This window comes from Brassica oleracea, chromosome C4, assembly GCF_000695525.1.
Source record: "Brassica oleracea var. oleracea cultivar TO1000 chromosome C4, BOL, whole genome shotgun sequence".
NCBI lineage: Eukaryota > Viridiplantae > Streptophyta > Magnoliopsida > Brassicales > Brassicaceae > Brassica > Brassica oleracea.
This window is the reverse complement of record NC_027751.1, coordinates 11,767,650-11,786,321: the sequence shown is the minus strand read 5'-3', so window position 1 is coordinate 11,786,321 and position 18,672 is coordinate 11,767,650. Positions and strand designations below refer to the sequence as shown.

Sequence of the window (18,672 nt, the reverse complement as noted above, 5' to 3'; positions counted from 1 at the left end):
TCTCCCGAAATCCATTTCATTTCAACCCCATCTTTAATATAATATCCTCCATAATCAAAACAAATGATTGTACAATGCGGATTTTGCATTTTCCTGAAATAAAATGAATTATAATTAGAATTAGCATTATTAAGAAGTTTAAATTTAATTCTCACGTAATATTTTACTGTTAGCATTCTTACTAATACTAATTTTTTTCAATACTATATATATAGTAAAACCAGTAATACTAGTAATATTTGTAAACATAGTAATACCAGTAGTATCAGTAATACCACGTTGCCTTAGTAAAACGGGTTATCTTAGTAATACCCAGAAATTATCCTTGCACTAATTAATCAAGTTTTTAGTCTGATTTTGTTCGGATTTTACATTATCCATGTTATATAATTCATATTAATGAAATTACACCGAAAAAATCATCAAAACGGGCTCAAAACGTACATAAAATATACCCTAAAACCAATAAATACAGTTTACAAAATCCTTTTAAATCTCTTAAAATTTGCATTCAACCTTTCTTTTGTTACACTAGCCGATATATACACTTATTTTTATAAGTATTCCAGCAAAAATTTAATCAAAAACGGATATAAATTAAACCCGAAATTCATATACACAGTTTTTAAATTCATTTTTTCTCTTTCAAATTTTCATCAATTCTTACTTTTTTAGGTTACCCATGGTTTACACAAACATTTAAAAGATATTTCACACAAAATTTCATGAAAAAAGACAAGAATTACCTGATGTTAAAGCTTCAAAATCGCCAATGAAGGATGAGGAAGAAGAGCTCTTTATGCTGACAGAGGAGAGAAGAGAGGGAACATGAAGACATGTGGGCCAAGGTAAATCTGATTGGTTAAGGTTGTTTGTGGACTTCATTTGGTTGTTGTGTTTGGTTGAGGATATTTAATTGAAAAATTAAACGAATTAACGAAGTGGATTAGAGATATATTAAAAAAAGAAAAGTTAGTATTGGGAATTGAAAGACAAAGGGCAATGGGAAAAGAGAAAGAACAATGAATTTTTTTCTATATGGGCATTTGGAGTTAGCACCCTGTTGTTCCAGACACGCTTTGATGATCTTCTTCTTCTTCTATTCTCTGGTCTAAAAGCACCTCGACAGTCTGTTCGACTCTTTGTCTCTCTCTGACGCTCTCTCCTCCTTTTCATCAGAGAAGAGAGCATTTCCGGGAGACAAAGAGGAAGAGAGATCCTTTTGATCTAACAGAGAAAATTCTCTTCCGAGAAGGAAGGATGCAAACCATCTCGAAAGCTTCGTCTGCTGTCTCCTCCTTTCGATGTTCTTCGGTTTGTTTTCTCTCTTTTTTTTTGTCTGAATTCTACAACTTATGATCTGTTTCCTTAAGATAGTTTTTTTTTACTGTAATTGCGTTGGTTCGTCTCCTCTTTAGATACTTACTGATAGATTGTTTATCATAAACAGAGTTGGTGGAATCAAGAAAGGTCGTCTAGTTTGCTTTATCAAAAAAAAAAAAAAACAACTTTCCGTTTATCAAATAAAAACCATTGCTTTAGTCAAATATTTACTAGAGTTAAGGATGCAATGATGATGTTTGATGGTGTCAACATGTTGCATTCAGTTATATAGCTTGTTTGACTTTTTTTTTTATGTAAATCAGTGTGTAACATCCTTTCTTCTTTCAGAAGCCAACAAGTCAGCCATGTGTGAGACAGCTTCACCTCCGAAAGGGTCTTGTCTGCAGAGTCATGAAGCTCGTCTCTTCACCCCTTAGGACTCTGCGCGGTGCTAGTAAATCTATTCGTGTCTCCAATTTCTGCAGTGTCTCCAACCTCTCCTCATTACAAATCGAACTGGTGTGTACTTCTGGTTGTTGTCCCAAAAGCTCCCATTTTAGTTTGTTATGACTCAAAAATGACTCTTCATGTGTTTTTTTCTCTTTTCAAGGTGCCTTGTCTTAAGGACAACTATGCTTACATTTTACATGACGAGGATACTGGTACAGTTGGTGTGGTTGACCCTTCTGAAGCTGAACCTGTGATAGACTCGTTACAGAGAAGTGGTCGTAACCTAACATACATATTGAATACACATCATCATCATGATCATACTGGTGGTAACCTGGAATTGAAAGACAGGTACGGTGCAAAGGTAGGAAGATTCAAAATCTCTTTTCTATCCTCTTGATCAATTGTGCTATGATAAAACATTGTTGAGATGATGATGGGTATGTTACAATATTTGGAATGTAAGGTGATTGGCTCAGCTGTAGACAGAGACCGCATTCCTGGAATCGATATAGCATTGAAGGATGGTGACAAATGGATGTTTGCTGGTCATGAAGTCCATGTTATGGATACTCCTGGTCACACAAAAGGTTTCTTTATAATTTCACATTTTAAAATCTGGAAGCTTTGAATTTTATATTCCATTTCATGTTCTTGCATTCTAGTAATCATATGGCATTTAAATCTTGATTCTCCTTGTCAGACCATATCAGTTTATACTTTCCAGGATCACGAGCTATCTTCACTGGGGACACCTTGTTTAGCTTATCATGTGGTAAACTCTTTGAAGGTACACCTAAGCAGGTAAAACAAACACCACTTATCTCTTTCTATCATCCTGCTTTTAGTTACATTTGTTTTGGATTAGCTCATGTGAGTTTCTATTGTATGCTACTTGTTGTGCAGATGCTTGCTTCTCTCCAAAGGATCATATCTTTACCAGATGACACGAGCATATACTGTGGTCGTGAATATACACTGGTCTGTTATATTTTTGGCTTGTTGTTGAGTAAGCTTTAACTAAAAAAGAGAATTGATTTTAATTTTTCTTTATTTTGGTTGCAGAGTAATTCGAAGTTTGCCTTGTCCCTGGAGCCAAACAACGAAGTCCTCCAGTCTTATGCAGCTCATGTTTCAGAACTCCGCCAAAAGAAACTACCCACGGTAAAAAAAGAATTGATTCATCACCAAATCATCCTCGTATGCATTGCTCAATGTTTATGGTAAGCGTTGGTTCTTGTTTGGTCAGATTCCGACAACAGTGAAGATGGAGAAAGCTTGTAACCCGTTCCTCCGAAGTTCGAATACCGATATTCGTCGGGCGTTAGGCATTTCAGAGACTGCAGATGATGCAGAAGCTTTAGGGATTATCCGAGAAGCTAAGGATAATTTCAAAGCTTAGGCTTCTCGCCCATATAAATAAGGTGAACGTGGACTAGTTTTTTAATTACATTTCTTTATAATACAAAAAGAGATTTTTTTTTTTTTACTTTTGATGTAAACCTTTTATTTTGGTACCCATTAACACCACAATTAGATTTTTAGATTTTCTTCAAAATTTATGAATACATAAAATATATTTACCTTTCATGAATACATAAAATATATTTATACCATCTCCAATGTATTCTTCTATTTTTACCTCTAAAATAGAGCATCTCTAAAATATAGATGAATTTCTCTCCAATGTATTTCTCTATTTTTGCCTCTATAAAAGAATATTCTCAAAAAGATTCTATTTTAATTTTACAAAAGATACATTTTGTTTATAAAAGTTGATAACTAACCCTATTTATTTTTAACTTTTAAAATATTTTCATAAACTTATGAATTTTTTTAAACTAAAGTTTTGTTAAAAGACTATTATGTAAATAAAAAATGTTATTATACTCTTACAAAAGCTGTATTTCTCTATAAATATAATTATTTTGGTTACAACTTTAAAAATTTGAAAGTTAAAAGACTATTTTGAAAATAAAAAAGTATGATTCTATAGTAGAGGAATGCTATTTTTTCCGCTAAATAGAGGAAAAAATAGCAATCTCTATTTTAGAGGTGGAAATAGAGATGAGATGGAACACTTTTACCTCTATTATAGTATATAGAGGTAAAAATAGCTAGGGGTTGGAGATGCTATTAGACATTTGTATGCGAATTAGGAAATTAGTTCTGCTTCACAAATTTAATCATTCTAATTTAAGATAAACTATTAATCAACTAAATTTAAGACACCTATTATCAATGTTTTTAAACCCGGCCATATACTGAACGAGAGACTTTGGTTCGACTGCGGACCTCAATAATTTAATTAATTTAATACATACTATACTCCTTCCGTTTCAATAAGGTATAAGTTTTAGAGAAAAAATTGTTTCACAAAGATAGATTTTTTTATGTTTTTAATACAAAATTTATAAATTTCAATAAAATTAATTGGATTTATTGAAAGACTATTGATTAAAAAGCCTTGGAATTTGATAATTTCGAAAAACAATACATGATTAATGTGTTTTTTTAATATGTGTGAAAACACCAAAACTTCCATCTTTAAGAAACGGAGAGAGTATCAACTATTGAAAAATACAAAGAAAATTTATTTTTATATCTCATATTTCTTGCAAACATATACAAAATTATTTAGTAGTTGATACTCAAATTTGATTCTCTTTTATTAATGATCTTTTCAAATCTGATCAAATACGACCAGAACCAGATGAAAAACAGTTTAATTTAAAGTTCATACCGTTAACTCTAAAAAAATAGCTAACTTTTGAAAAGTTTGAGATCTATATCCAGAATATTTCCAGTATTCATCTTAACATTCATAAATGTATATTATAATATTGTTAAAATAACAGTTCTCAAATTTTATTAAGTTTTTGCGGATTTAATCTATTTTTAAATAACAATTTTTTTAAAAAAAAACATATTATATTTTGCATCATCGGATTTACCGGTTCAACCGCATATCCATGTTGAAATTAAAATTGCCTATTATGTAAATTACACCTATTATGTAAAAGATGTTACTTGGTAAAAAACAGCAACAAACATAAAATATTATGTAAATAACGTTAGTGGTGAAACGTAAGTATTTAACAAAAAATCTAACAACTAGTCAGATTTATGTATTTGGCTAGTCTAGTTTAAGTTCAAAACAAGATTAAACTTCTTAGCGAATAAAGTTGGTCATTGTCATTAACAATATAGCATTAATAAATGATCTAACAAACTTTTCAAATTGAAAGTTTTGATTCGATAAAATAATGAACTATTGGACCATCTGTGTTAAAGTATTACTTGCCCGCTAAGAATAAAAGCTAGTAATTACTTGTGAAATTGTGATTAATCCGAACGGGTTTTGCCTAATCCATTCCATTTTAGTTTAATTCCAAAAGGATGATTTGGTCTTGTAATATTGATATTAAAATAAAACTAAAAACCAAATTTTGGGTATTATCTCAAAGCGAAAATCAGTATAACCAATTATCATAAAGATAATTTCTACATTATTCACAAATTAGTGCTACCAACTATTATCAAATAAATTCATTAATATCAAATTTTTTTTTGTCAACTCATTAATATCGATTTTATATGTATATAACAAACAAACACTGCATAAAAACTCATGTTTAACTAAAGGTTCATTAATACTTCTACACCAGGAGGTCAAAAATACAAATTATGCAGATCATGGAGAAAAAAGATTATAAGAAGTTTTCAGCATCGTACAAAGGCGTATCATCGAACATAGATCTCATTGGGCGGCTCGGAGCGAAATGCATCGAGTACTATATATAAATGAAACGAGGTCCAAACACTGCATAAAAGCCAACAAACTCCGGAAACCAATAATATTCCCTGTGGAAAAGTATGCATCTACTTTTTTTCTTTTACAACGTTTTAACTTGGTGTACATAAATAACGTATTAATTCCTAAACATGTCAATTAGGGCTAAAACCCGTGGTCCGAGTCTCGTCAGCCCTAAAAATTACTGGACTTGGACTTAGTTTTATAAGCCAAAAAAAAATTGAGTTTTTCGGGATAAGTCCATTTGGATTTGAGGTATTTTGGACCTAAACCCGTTTAGGCTAGGGCCGACCCGAAAACCCGACATTTTATACTTTAACTTAAATTTTATTGTTTTTACAATCAAAACCATTATTGTATTAACATATTATTTTAATATTTTTATTCAAACTCTAAAAGTTGTTAATGCACTTTATTGTTTGATCATTATAAGTGTCACACTTTAAATTTTGCAAATGTATCTTATTCTTTTATGTACAACATGTTTTTTTATTTCAAAACGCAAAGTATGAAACGTTTGACCATGTTCATCATAAATTTTGTTCTCTTATATATTTAGTTTTAATTTATATTTGAATATCTAAATCTTATTAAGTTTGGTTTGTTTATAATATGTTTTTAAATCATACGAAAAAGTAAAACATTTTTGATAAATGAGAAAAGTTTAAACTCACTTTATATTTGAAAAAAAAAAGAAACTATTTTTATTAAAAAAATAGTATTAAAACGATGGAAATGACAATGACAAATTATTTTTCGAAAAGTCCAAAAAATTTGAAAAGCCTTATAGCCCTATAAAAGCCAGACCAGACTATGAATTTTAGGCCCAAAATATTTTCGGGCCGGACCGGACCAAACTCAAATATTAAAGACTTAACGGGTTTGGATCGGGCCGGGCCAGACCAGCCCGAATTGACACCCCAATTAATTCCCCCGCTAATGATTTTATATCTTAAATAACTTTGTCCAACACATCGGAAACGTTCATTGCGCTAACCAAAACTTCAAATGAAAGAAAAAATAATACAGTACTCTTTTAAGATATATAAGTTATTCTAGTTACATAGACTAGATCCCTGTTTGTGCGATCTTCACGCAGTTCAATGAGCAATAGCCATACGACGACGCTGAGATTCCGTTGGCAGTTTCACGTCATATGCTAATCCGATAATCTCAAGAAACCTGACAATGTACCAAGAAATGTCGATTTGCCACCACTCAAGCCCCTGTCTCGCCGACGACTCGAACGCATGGTGATTGTTGTGCCAACTTTCTCCAAATGAAAACACCGATAACCACCTTGAAATTAATAAAAAAACAAAAGAAATAATTAAAAATTAACAACAATGCACCTTTGGAAACATTAGCTGTATACAATTCACGTGTGATTTTTTTATATTTTCAGAAAGTGACAGAGATGATATTAAAATATTAAATTATTCTTGTACACACCAAAAATATAGAGATTATAAACATTTGCATACCAAACGTTACGAGAAGTATCATTGGTCTTCCAAGTTCGAGTGCCCCAGATATGGCAAAGCGAGTTTATGAGACAAGTCACGTGCACCTCCAGTGCTGCTCCTACCCCCTGCATTGCCAACCAAATCAATTACTAATTTCTACAATAGTATATAATTAGTATTCATATGTAACATTATACTATTTCATTTTGAATCAAACTTATACCATTCCCCAAGTAACGAAGGACATGCCACCAAGATAGAAGAGAATGATACCAAGTCCTAGAATGTGAAACAGCACCGTTTTTTGAAGAAACCTATAGAACCATTGCCTCTTCAAATCCTCAACGTTTGTTCTTCTTCCACACTACAATTGATTCATCATGATTTATATTAAATTGGTTATAAATAAGTGACTTATAATGAAAAAGATAAGATTATCTACCTTTGTAACAAGATATGCAGAATCATAAATCCACAGAAGATGACTAAACCAAAAACCTTCCTTCGGGCTATGTGGATCTCGTTCTGAATCAGTAAACTGATGATGATACCGATGAGTACTCACCCAATCAATCGGATCTCCCTATTAATTAAAAAAGATTAAATTCAATAAATAAAAATACTAATTAATAGTAGCAGTTAAGATCTTAAGATCTAGTATTAGACCAACTTTGACTAAAAATAATAAACAAATAAAAATTGTAAAATCTATGTTATTGATATGAACCTGGATAGCGAGAAGGGCACAATAGGCTAAGAGATACTCGAGCCATTTAGGGACTTTGAAACTCCGATGAGCCAAGTTGCGGTGATACGAGACGGTAATACCGAGACCACCAATCGTATAAAACAAAAAGGTAACCCAAAGAGCCGACCAGCTGAAATAAAACGGAGCCAAAAGAGCCATAGAATGCACAAACAATGAAGCTGTAAGTTTGAAATAATCTAATCTCCTCCACTTTCTTTCCCAAAACACCCATTTACGTTTCCTCTTCTCCGCCGCTTTCTCCGGCGATGAAGGATCTTTCCGGTGGTTCTCTTCCACCGTAGATGTCACAGACATTTTCTCGATCTCCTTTATCTCTTTTAGGTTTTCTTTGTTGTTGAGAGAACCTTTTTCTCTAGGGATAATGGAGAGAATAAAAAAGCGATGCTTGCCTTTGTAATTTATAGTCTCATGAAGAGTTAATTTACTGTAACAAATTACATGCACTAGTTTACTTTCTTTCTAACCACTAAAATATTTGTTGTTATTTTTTTTGTCAGCTTTGCTTTAAAAAAAAAAAATTGTAAATTTGTTGAAAGTTTTTTATTTATTTACTTTTTTTGATCAAGTTAAAAGTTATTTTTAGATGCCAATCTAAAGACTAAAGAGGAATTGGGTGACACAGGGCTCGATATTCCTTGACCGATTCTAACTGTTCATATACACTGCTTTATGGATGTACGTGATTACAGGCAAAAATCACGTTCGGTAGCTGGAGACTGTTATCGAATTGATATTTACATTTTAGGTCGTTTTTACCCTTATTATTTACACTTTAAAACATTTTATACCATTAATACATTTTTGCCTTTGGTTAACACATTTTCTCTCTTCTCAACTTCTTAACTATAGGATTAAACCCAAAACTGAAATCTAAAAAATATTTATCTAAATAACAAAATTATCATTAACCAAAAATCTCACTTTTGCCAAAAATATTTCTCGCTAAAACCGTAAAATAAGGTTTTTCGCCAAACCGCAAAATCATGTTTTCCAACCAAAACCGTTGAATCGGATTTTTTTTGCCAAAATCGCTGAAACGATTTTTTTACCAAACTAACCATTTTGTTTTTTTTCTGTCAAAACCACTAAATCATTTAATATACATATATATATATAATATAATTTGTGTATTTAGACACAAATTAAACTTACGAAAGAACCGAAATGAGATTTTGGATTGAAAATTTGCTATATGTTAAGAAATTCCGTCACCTTTCAGTATTTCTTAATGTCTTTAAGCTTTATTCACATTTTTGATGCTATTCAGTTCCCCCATGGTTGTGTTGTAGTTTTCTATTAGTAGGAAGAATCGTTGAAACAAAAGACTCTAAATATATCACAAAATCAATATATTTTTTGTTTTATTTAAATCAAGTAATGTGATATTCGGGCTTTGACCGGTGACGTGTAGTATTAGAGTTGAGTTACAATAAAATTTACGAGTTGATGTAACTTGCAGTAAAAACTATGTGGTAAAAACTGTAGATTTATGTGGTGAGTTTCGTTGTAAAAATATGAGTTACTATTTTATCAATAGTGTTGATTGGTAACATTTTTGATGTATAAGTTGCAGTATATGTTATTTTTTTAAAATATAAATAATATTTAATGCAATTTATAAGAAATTTTAAAAATAAAAAACATAAATTAAAATTAACTAAGGATATTGATGTACATAAATTTTTAATTACCAAACAATATTAAAAATTAAATTTTTTTGAAACTTTTAATTGACTATTTAAGTGGAAATTATACAATATTTTATTTACATAACTTTTAATCACCAAAGAAAATTAATAACTAAAATTATAGAATTTTTTTAACAAATGAAAATATTTTTTTAGAAAAGCTTTTTTTTGTATAATTTTGAAAAAAACTTTGGCTAACAAGTATATAACCATATTAATTGTTAAATATATTGTATTAATTAATATAAACTAAATGTACACAACTACAACTACATGGTTATGTATTTGTAAATTGCTAAATTTGTAAAAATTCAAAAAGAAGACGTGGGGTAGTTAATAGACAAAACCAAAAATTTCTTTAACTCAAATCTTAATACATGAGATTTTTGTTGATGTTGATTTAAGATTTGAGTTATCATTTTTTACAAAGGCTATAACTCAAAATTGTAACTCAACAATCTAAACTAATCTATTAAAATAGGAGAACATTTTGTACTTAACCCTGAGTTTTCTTCAATAATTACGAGTCTATTTTTTTATCATTAACTACGTTCCTAAATTATCCAAAATCCATTTCTTTAATAAAAGGATGATCACACCTCTCCTTACCAAATCGAGTTTGACCGACAGCTTTTATTTCAATCTCAACTAGATTTCGATCCGCGCAACCGCGCGGATGTTTATTTTCACTTTTCTATACATAAATTATTGTTTTAGAACATAAGTGTATATATTTTTAACTTTAACCGTTTACTTAAATATTTATATAACTATTTCAAATACAATAATTTTATAATTTACATGTTATAATTAATCAATTGTTTAAAACCGTATGAATTTGTCAATTCTTATTATATGTTTATCTTATTGTATTTGCATTTAGTTATTAAGGAAATTAATATATTTATGAGAACACTTATTTGAAAATTATTTTGTATTTAATTTATGTTAAATTTTGACCCGTCTTTCAAAGCTGGATTTCTTTTTACCAATATATTTTATGCTTATTCATTTAGATAATATATTATTGTATATACAAAAGTCTAATATATATTAATTTTTAGACATGTATTATATAGTTTGCTAATTTTAAGCCGTTCTATCATCATATTATATTTTTAAAATAAACAGTTTATATTTATGAAAATAAAATTTATAAATTTATCAATTGAATATACTTTTATCATATTTATTAAGTATAATAATTGTATTTTAACATGATCATGACTATAAAGTAGATAAAGTAGGATATAATTTATTTATTTTTTATTTTATAAATGATAACTTAAAATACATTATATTATTGTTAAAATATTTTTACACAGATTTATTTTATTTTTAAAATATAATATATAAATGAAAATATAGTATATATTATATTATATTGAAAATGAAAATATATTATTATTAAAGTAGGTACAAAGATTTTATATTATTAGCAAATACATGTTAATTTTTATACATATATTATATAGTTTGCTAATGTTAACCCATTTTACCAACGTATTAGATTTTATTTTTGAACATAAATATTTTATACTTACGAAAATAAAATTTATAGTTTTATAATTTTAATACAATTTTATTATATTTATCTCAATATTATAATTTTCTTTTAATATGATTGATTATGATTATATAATAGATAAAATATTATAGAATATTTTATTTTCATTTTATAAACGATAACTGAATATATTAATGTATAATAATATTTCAAACTAATTTCTAAATTAGTATAAATATTTAAATATAATTTTGAAAATGAAGATCTTGCAGATTCTAAAAATATTTAAAAGATTTTGTTAGATATTTCTTTATGATATTTATTAGTATTTGAAATAAAAATAAAGATATTAAAATTAAGTTATGTAAAATTTAATAATTTTCTAAGTGATGGTCCAAATTAAAAAATCACACATGAAATAAGTCATAACTTCTATTTTAATACGTAAGTTTACATAAAACCACACTAATCACATATATAATAAACCAACTTGGGTCAACCAAATACATAAGCTTAATATTATCCATAATTATAAAAACTTGTAGATCATCGCTATCAAGGAAACATGATTCATCTAAATATTGTTTACATACCTCCAATAAATCAATTAATTGTTTAAGTTTCTACTTAGAGTTCGTTTCTGTGATGGAATTTGATATTGGTTCGTTGGCGCGCGGATATGAATTTTTAGTTTTTATTTATTTATTTTATTAAATGATGTATTTGTAATATTCGTTCATATTATATTCATTAATTAAATATTTTTTTGCTTCTTAAACTATCTATTTTTTTACGAAAGTGTGATATCATATAAAAAAATAAAAAATGAGTATATAGAGTTAATTAGATAATTGTAAAAACATAAATTTTCTTTCTTGTGCGATATCATATAAATAATGATACACCCAGTTAACAAAATTCATGATTTATTGATACATGTTATTTATTAGTGCTGCGTGTTTTAGGTAACATTTTAATGATGCACGTTTTTAAAAATCTCCATTATTAAAATTATCCACGTAAGGATAACTCATTAGTTTTTTTGGTTGATTAAATGACATTATGTCCAAATTTATTTAAGGATATTTTATTAAGGTAACCGAAAAAGACAAACAATAAAATAGGAAGTTTAAATTCATTTAACCATATTTCATTAATGTAACTGAAAAGACAAGTAATAAATTAGACAGTTTTATTCGTTTTAGGATATTTCATAAATGGAACTGAAAAAGACAAGTAAAAAAATAGGAAGTTTAATTAATGAAATAAGAAAATTTTCAAATGGGTACTTCTCTTTTAATAATATAGAAGTGTGATATCATATAAAAAAATAAAAAATGAGTATATAGAGTTAATTAGATAATTGTAAAAACATAAATTTTCTTTCTTGTGCGATATCATATAAATAATGATCCACACAGTTAACAAAAATCATAATTTTTTTTATGTGTAATTTTTTTTTATTTTGACCTGTTCTTTAAAACTATATTAAATTTTACATATTTTAATTAGAATATTTTTAATTATGCACGTAAGGATAATTCATGAGTTTTTTTGGTTGATTAAATGACATTATGTCCAAATTTATTTAAGGATATTTTATTAAGGTAACCGAAAAAGACAAACAATAAAATATGAAGTTTAAATTCATTTAAGCATATTTCATTAATTTAATTGAAAAGATAAGTAATAAATTATGTAGTTTTATTCGTTTTAGGATATTTCATAAATGCAACTGAAAAAAATAAGCAAAAAAATAGTGAGTTTAATTAATGAAGTGAGAACATTTTCAAATGGGTACTTCTTTTTTAATAATATATAGATAGAAGTATTTACATTAAATTTTAGTTATATACTGAACCCACAATTACCAGCTACGAAATCTAAAACTGTATATGCAAGAATAATACTAAAACTAATGATATTCCATAACAAAACTCCTATATTTAGGCAATCACATCAACTAATACAAATATCAATCTTTCCATAACACTTCCACTTTTTAAGCTATCACCTCCGATATCAATTTTTAAAATAAAATCTACGCTTACCTAATTCATATATAACCCCTGCTCAATATACTATATTAAATTGGAAATGTGTTGATTTTTCATTTATTCCAATTTCCTTTAAAATCAGTATTCCACATACATATATATATATATAAGTATACGAATATTCCTTTTATGATAAAAATCTAAAAATCTAATCGCAAGTAACTAAATAAGTTGAGTTATTTCAACTAAAATTAATGCTTATTAATAATTTCATAATATGTATATTCCTTAAAAGAATCCACAAAAAAGAATATCAAAGATCTTTTGTTAGTAAGTTGTAACACTAACAGAAAAATGTTCTAACTAAAAAAGTTAGATATAGCTGTAAACACGTCTTATTCTCAGGAAAAAAAAATCAGTTTGTCTATCAAATTAGGACTTACACGACTTTTATCTATCTATCTATAATATTAAAATAAAAGTACAAATAAAATATGTCCTGTAATTTTCTAACTTATTTACAATTCTATACCACTGAAATAATTAAATGAACATATATTTTAAGTAATCATTGTTTTTTTCCTATTTTATAAAATTATTTCCTAAATCAAATTTAGTTAAATTTTCCTGTTTAATATATTTCCTAAAATGATTTAGCTAATTTTTAGGAATATTCAAATTTAAAATTGATTTTAACAATATAAACTTGAATATTGTTACCATTAATTATTTTGAACAAAATTCAAGTTCAAATTTGATATTAAACAATATTACGAATATTCTTAAAATATATGTTTAACATTACTGTTACCATTAATTATTTTGAACAATAAAATATATAAATGCTAAGATTTAAATATCTTTAAATTACTTGTAGAACCATATGAAATGTTTGTAACTGAATATTCTTATTAATATAACTAAATCTCGCCTAAAATTATATATATTTCAAAAAAAAAAATATATGCCAAATCATTTCAGTTACTATTAATTATTTTCAACAATAAAATCTGAATACTAAGATTTTAATATTTTTGAATTACTTGTAGCATAATATTTAAAGTTTTTAACCGAATATTATTTTTCTAACGTATCTAAATCACGCCATATGGCCAATATATGATCAAAATAAATTATTATACATATGGAAAACAATTTCGTGTTAAAAGAAATACTACTTAAAAATATCAAATAGTTCAACATTTGTCAAAGGTTTAGTAGGACATACGGATCACTATATATTTTTTTACAGCATGTAAACTATTTGATTATTGTGGTTTATAAAAAAAATAAAAATATAAATATTTAAAATACTAACCGATAAACATTTAAATAATATTTGTTTATATAAAATTGAAAACAAGTATCCGCGCGGACGCACAGATCAAACTCTAATAATCAATTATAAATCAAACAAAACTTCAAAATTTTAAAAGTAATTCATGATTGGTAACATTTTTGACTTATGTGCTTAATTCAACCTAAATCAAGTGTAATACATGTTACCAATCAAAGCCTCAATGGAGATCACAAGGTAGTACCGAAAAAATTACTATTCTATCAAAAATATTTCTTTGTTTGTTTTTGTTTTTTTTCTATATGCAAGTGTGCGAATCAGAATCTAGTGTGTTTGTGCGAGTCAGAATCTTCATCTTTCAGTTACAATGTATATGTCTATATATAGATATAAGTTAACCATAACAAGATAACCTATACCAAAACTAACCCATTATACAAAAAAAATTGGTTTAAATTTCTAATCAATCATATATTTTTTATGTTGTAAGCTACTGTAAAAAACATAAGCCGTAAAACCCTATTTATCAAAACAGAGTTTTTAATCTGTAGAAAAGAACTGTGTAGATAGAGAATTCTCTCTATATTAATTGAGAAACATTACAACTTCTTTTTGTAGGCACGTGTCATCACTATGATGATTCTTAAAATCATTAGATAAATAGGTTGGTCCATCTAATTATATAATAAACTTTTTATTAAACTAACCATAAATTCATTATTAATTTTCTTTATTATTTCCTTAAATAAAAGTTACGGAATTGCCTAATGTGGCTAAAGTATATATCAGAATTAATGATTTTGAATAATGAAGATTTGATAAAAATTAGCATATGTTCTATCATATTTGTTTAATGTTAAATTATTAAAATAAATTAAACAACCACATTAATCATATAATAAAATTTAGATTTTTTCTGTATATGTTATATTTTAAAATTTTAAGAACGACTATAAACTACTAAAACCGTTAAAAATCTCACATTCAAATTTTGTGTTGATCCATAGTTTAAAATTTTTGTTATGATAAAATACAAATAATTACAAAACCGTATAAGTAAAAAGTATAATTTAATTATTAAGAATAAAAGATGTATATATATATATATATCTAATATTATAAAGAAGAACTCTACTCTCTTCTCCTTTTGCCACATCATCGAATCAGTGTTTCTGGGCGTGACACGTGGCAGAGAAATCAAATCCGCAGCGTGTTTGTGTTACGTGAGCGTTGTTGCGATCCGGGCCTTAAGTTTGCTTCATTCAACCAGCCCAGCAGAGATTAACTGTAAACGCTACATCACGCGTCGTTTTCCTATTAGGGTTTTCATATTTTTTTTTGTCTCCGCCATTGATATCGAGACAAAACCAGAGTTCTGAAAGTTGTTTCATCTTCTTCCTAACAATCTCTACCAGTTACAGATTCGTCCTCCTAAAGTCCTTCTTAATTATGTCTTGAATCCGAGCTTACTCATGCAAAGCGATGGAATTGCGACTATAGAAAGGTAAGCTTTCCTACTCTGATAAATATCTCCTCATTCCATCTAAACAAACTAGTAAATTTTCAATTCTTTGATTCCAGCTGCGTTGGTGATGCTCTTCGTCTCTAGGCCATGTGTTCTCTACCAACTCTTTCCCTATAATATCAGCTAACTCGGTTACGCACGGGTAAATCTCTTCCCCGTTCGTAAACAATCTGAACTGAAACTCATCGGATTTACACACCAATCTTCCTCTCATCCTCTTCCTCCTCCTCCTCCTCCTCAGACGTCTCCACCTCCACCACCCCTTTCATGAGCAGCGGCGGCGGCTCCAACCTAAGGTGTGTATTGGCGGATAGTTTTGAAGCAGATGGGGATTTCACAAGCTACAAAGAAGCTGTTACGATGTGTTGTCCTCACGTTCACAACCGGCGGTGGAGAGTGCTGATGCTGCTGTAATAGCGGAGGCTCATCAGAACAGGTTCAAACCAAGGGACCATATCTCAGCAAAATCTCTCAGATGCAGAATTTCGCTGGTGTTGGTGGTGCTCCTGTTGGTGATAGTTTAGCGCCTTCACGTCTCTCTCCGGCTGACTACTACGTCTTGAAACTTTGACAGGGCATGTGAATCAAAATGTAAGCTTTTGAATTTTTTTTTTTTACAAGTTATATACTTTTGGCAGGTAATGCTTTAGATAGTAGATGATAGTTTTGAATGTTTTTTACAAATTAAAGACTTTTGGACATGTAATGCTTTAAGATAATGGATGATAGTTGGAGAGCAAAATTTGACAGAGAGTGAGATAAGATGGCTTTAGGCTATGCTTTAAGGCTTATGGTATCTAGAGAGATTGTATTCCTGATGGTGATGAAACTGCTAACAACATTATGAGTGTCTCATGTCCAAACGAGAAAAATGTTTCCTGTGTCTGGATTTTTTTTTCTGTACCTAAGATGTTATGCCTATCAATTGTATGTTTGGAAATCCAAATTTGTTCTGTTTCTAAAAACGTTTATATATGTGTGTACACACATGTAAACTAAACTTCTAAGCTCTTCATATTCTGTGCAATGTTATGACTCGTGAGGATGATAAAGCTGGGGCTCCGGAGGATGAGATGGTTGTGAAAGAGCCTGAGGTAGAAAAGAAACAGAACTGGAACCGGAGTTTGAAAAACAGAAGGAGAGGAAGCAGAAAGATTTGAAGTAGAAAGAGATGGATAATGACTTCGAAACTTCTATCAAGCATTACTCCAAAAAGGCATTAGGGAGAAATAGAAACATGAAGAGGTGAATCGTTTAAAGAGGGAGACTGCTCAAAAAGAGGAATCACATAGAAGAATAGGAAGAAGAGAGTAAGAGACCCATGAGAGAAAAGAGCGTCAAGCTGCAGAGAGAGAGAAGCTTCTAGACTGAGAATAAGGCAAGAAAAGGCACTTCATCTTGACGGACCTGAGAAAGGACCTGATGCTACACATGTAAGTTCTCTTTTCTTTGACACCCATTACTTATACTTCGCTCATGAAAGGCCAAACTATTATTTTCTATGCAAAGCACATCAATCTAATTTTCATGATGTTGGGATTCAGAACTTTGTGATAGTATAAATTTTTAATTTTTATCAAGTCTTATAAATTTCTTTATAAATTCAGGAGTCAACATAAGTTTTTTTTATTCTTTATCGATGCTTGAAGAAGTAACCTTCATCTCTCTCTCTCTAAATATATGTATGTATATATTTCTCAGTACAATGTCTTACAAATACGCTTATCTGTTTTGTTGAAACATTTGATTTGTTTTGGACTTTCCGGGGAATGGTAACATCAAATATGTGTTATTTACAATCTACATAAATACATTGTCAAAACTGCAAACTTCCTTTGATTGTGTCTCTTGCTGTTTGTTCTAGGAGGCACATATTATGAAGAAAAAGGGGATCTTATGAGTGTGCTCATGCTTGATGAAAAGATTTCTCCTCAAGTTATGAACAACTCATGTGTATCTTGCAAGTGTTCTCACAGAATCAATATATCTGGAAGCGAAAACTCAGCCGCAAGTGATCATGATCCGCTGCAACAAGCACATCCATTGGAGACAACCACTGCACATGTTCTGCCTCCTTGCGGTGGGAGCACTGTTGAGGAGCTACTGGTTTTAGCATTTGAGTGTTTGCTCAAAAAGGCTCGCAATACTTAACCGACCAAGTTAGAAAGATTAGAATCCTACTCTTTACTTGCAATCCTTGATTTCATATATTATGTGTGCAGATTATTCATACAATAAAATTTTGCTTCACTTTATTCCACCACCGTTTTTATTAGCATAGTCGCTAAATTTGGTTATTTTACTAACAAAAAAAACTAAGTTTGTTACCCAATTAAAACTGCTGCAACCTCCTACAGTCAGCTCAATCTGCTACCAACAAGGATATATTCTTTCTTTTAAAAGATGCAAAAAATTAACTACGAGATTGAATGACATGAAATATATTTTTTACAATTCATAAATAGAATAAATGAGTTAATAATATATATATAAAACTGCAGTCTCTTTCGAAGCCAATAGGTGTTTCCACCTACATAAACATTATACACAGCTTCATTACCAAATGAACGCCTTTTAATGTCATTCATTGAAAAAGAACTGACATTATCTTGAAACCTAATAGGCACTCAATCTGGTTATCTGAACAAATACCACAGCTCTGAGCCTACTTAGAATTATATGTACAAGTTCCCAGCAACCATATCCAGCATTGGCAGCGCACATAGTCTCTCCTTTCTCAAGAGATGGTTAAGCAAATACCTGCCGGAAAAGGCTAACTTCTCGCCCTCCCATATTCTCAATACTGATACACAAATGAGAAAGACAGTCTCTAAAA

At 29.1% G+C, this 18,672-nt stretch overlaps 2 protein-coding genes and 1 long non-coding RNA gene across 5 annotated transcripts; 2 read left to right on the top strand and 1 right to left on the bottom strand.

Moving 5' to 3' along the window:
- Positions 1-1,060: 1,060 nt before the first annotated feature.
- LOC106337562 (hydroxyacylglutathione hydrolase 2, mitochondrial) lies at positions 1,061-5,657 on the top strand. 3 transcript variants are annotated; one of them, XM_013776670.1, is made up of 9 exons: positions 1,061-1,314; positions 1,672-1,842; positions 1,934-2,137; positions 2,240-2,363; positions 2,477-2,577; positions 2,680-2,754; positions 2,839-2,937; positions 3,023-3,197; positions 5,442-5,657. In XM_013776670.1, exons 1-8 carry the CDS (start codon positions 1,261-1,263, stop codon positions 3,173-3,175), a joined length of 981 nt encoding a protein of 326 aa, XP_013632124.1. In that variant the 5' UTR covers positions 1,061-1,260; the 3' UTR covers positions 3,176-3,197; positions 5,442-5,657. The 3 variants fall into 3 exon arrangements, with proteins under 3 accessions (XP_013632124.1, XP_013632125.1, XP_013632123.1); XM_013776671.1 differs by lacking the exon at positions 5,442-5,657 and having other exon boundaries at positions 2,501-2,577; positions 3,023-3,353; XM_013776669.1 differs by lacking the exon at positions 5,442-5,657 and having other exon boundaries at positions 3,023-3,328.
- Positions 5,658-6,511: 854 nt separating this feature from the next.
- Positions 6,512-8,214, bottom strand: LOC106339557 (delta-9 acyl-lipid desaturase 2). Its single transcript, XM_013778390.1, has 5 exons — positions 7,781-8,214; positions 7,496-7,636; positions 7,277-7,417; positions 7,072-7,178; positions 6,512-6,886 (listed from the first exon to the last, which is right to left on the bottom strand). Exons 1-5 carry the CDS (start codon positions 8,114-8,116, stop codon positions 6,688-6,690), a joined length of 924 nt encoding a protein of 307 aa, XP_013633844.1. The 5' UTR covers positions 8,117-8,214; the 3' UTR covers positions 6,512-6,687.
- Positions 8,215-15,591: 7,377 nt separating this feature from the next.
- LOC106336773 lies at positions 15,592-18,091 on the top strand. The gene is made up of 5 exons (XR_001268908.1): positions 15,592-15,815; positions 15,893-15,978; positions 16,078-16,427; positions 16,880-17,269; positions 17,701-18,091. It is a non-coding gene; the product is annotated as an uncharacterized LOC106336773 (long non-coding RNA).
- The last annotated feature ends 581 nt before the right edge of the window (positions 18,092-18,672 follow it).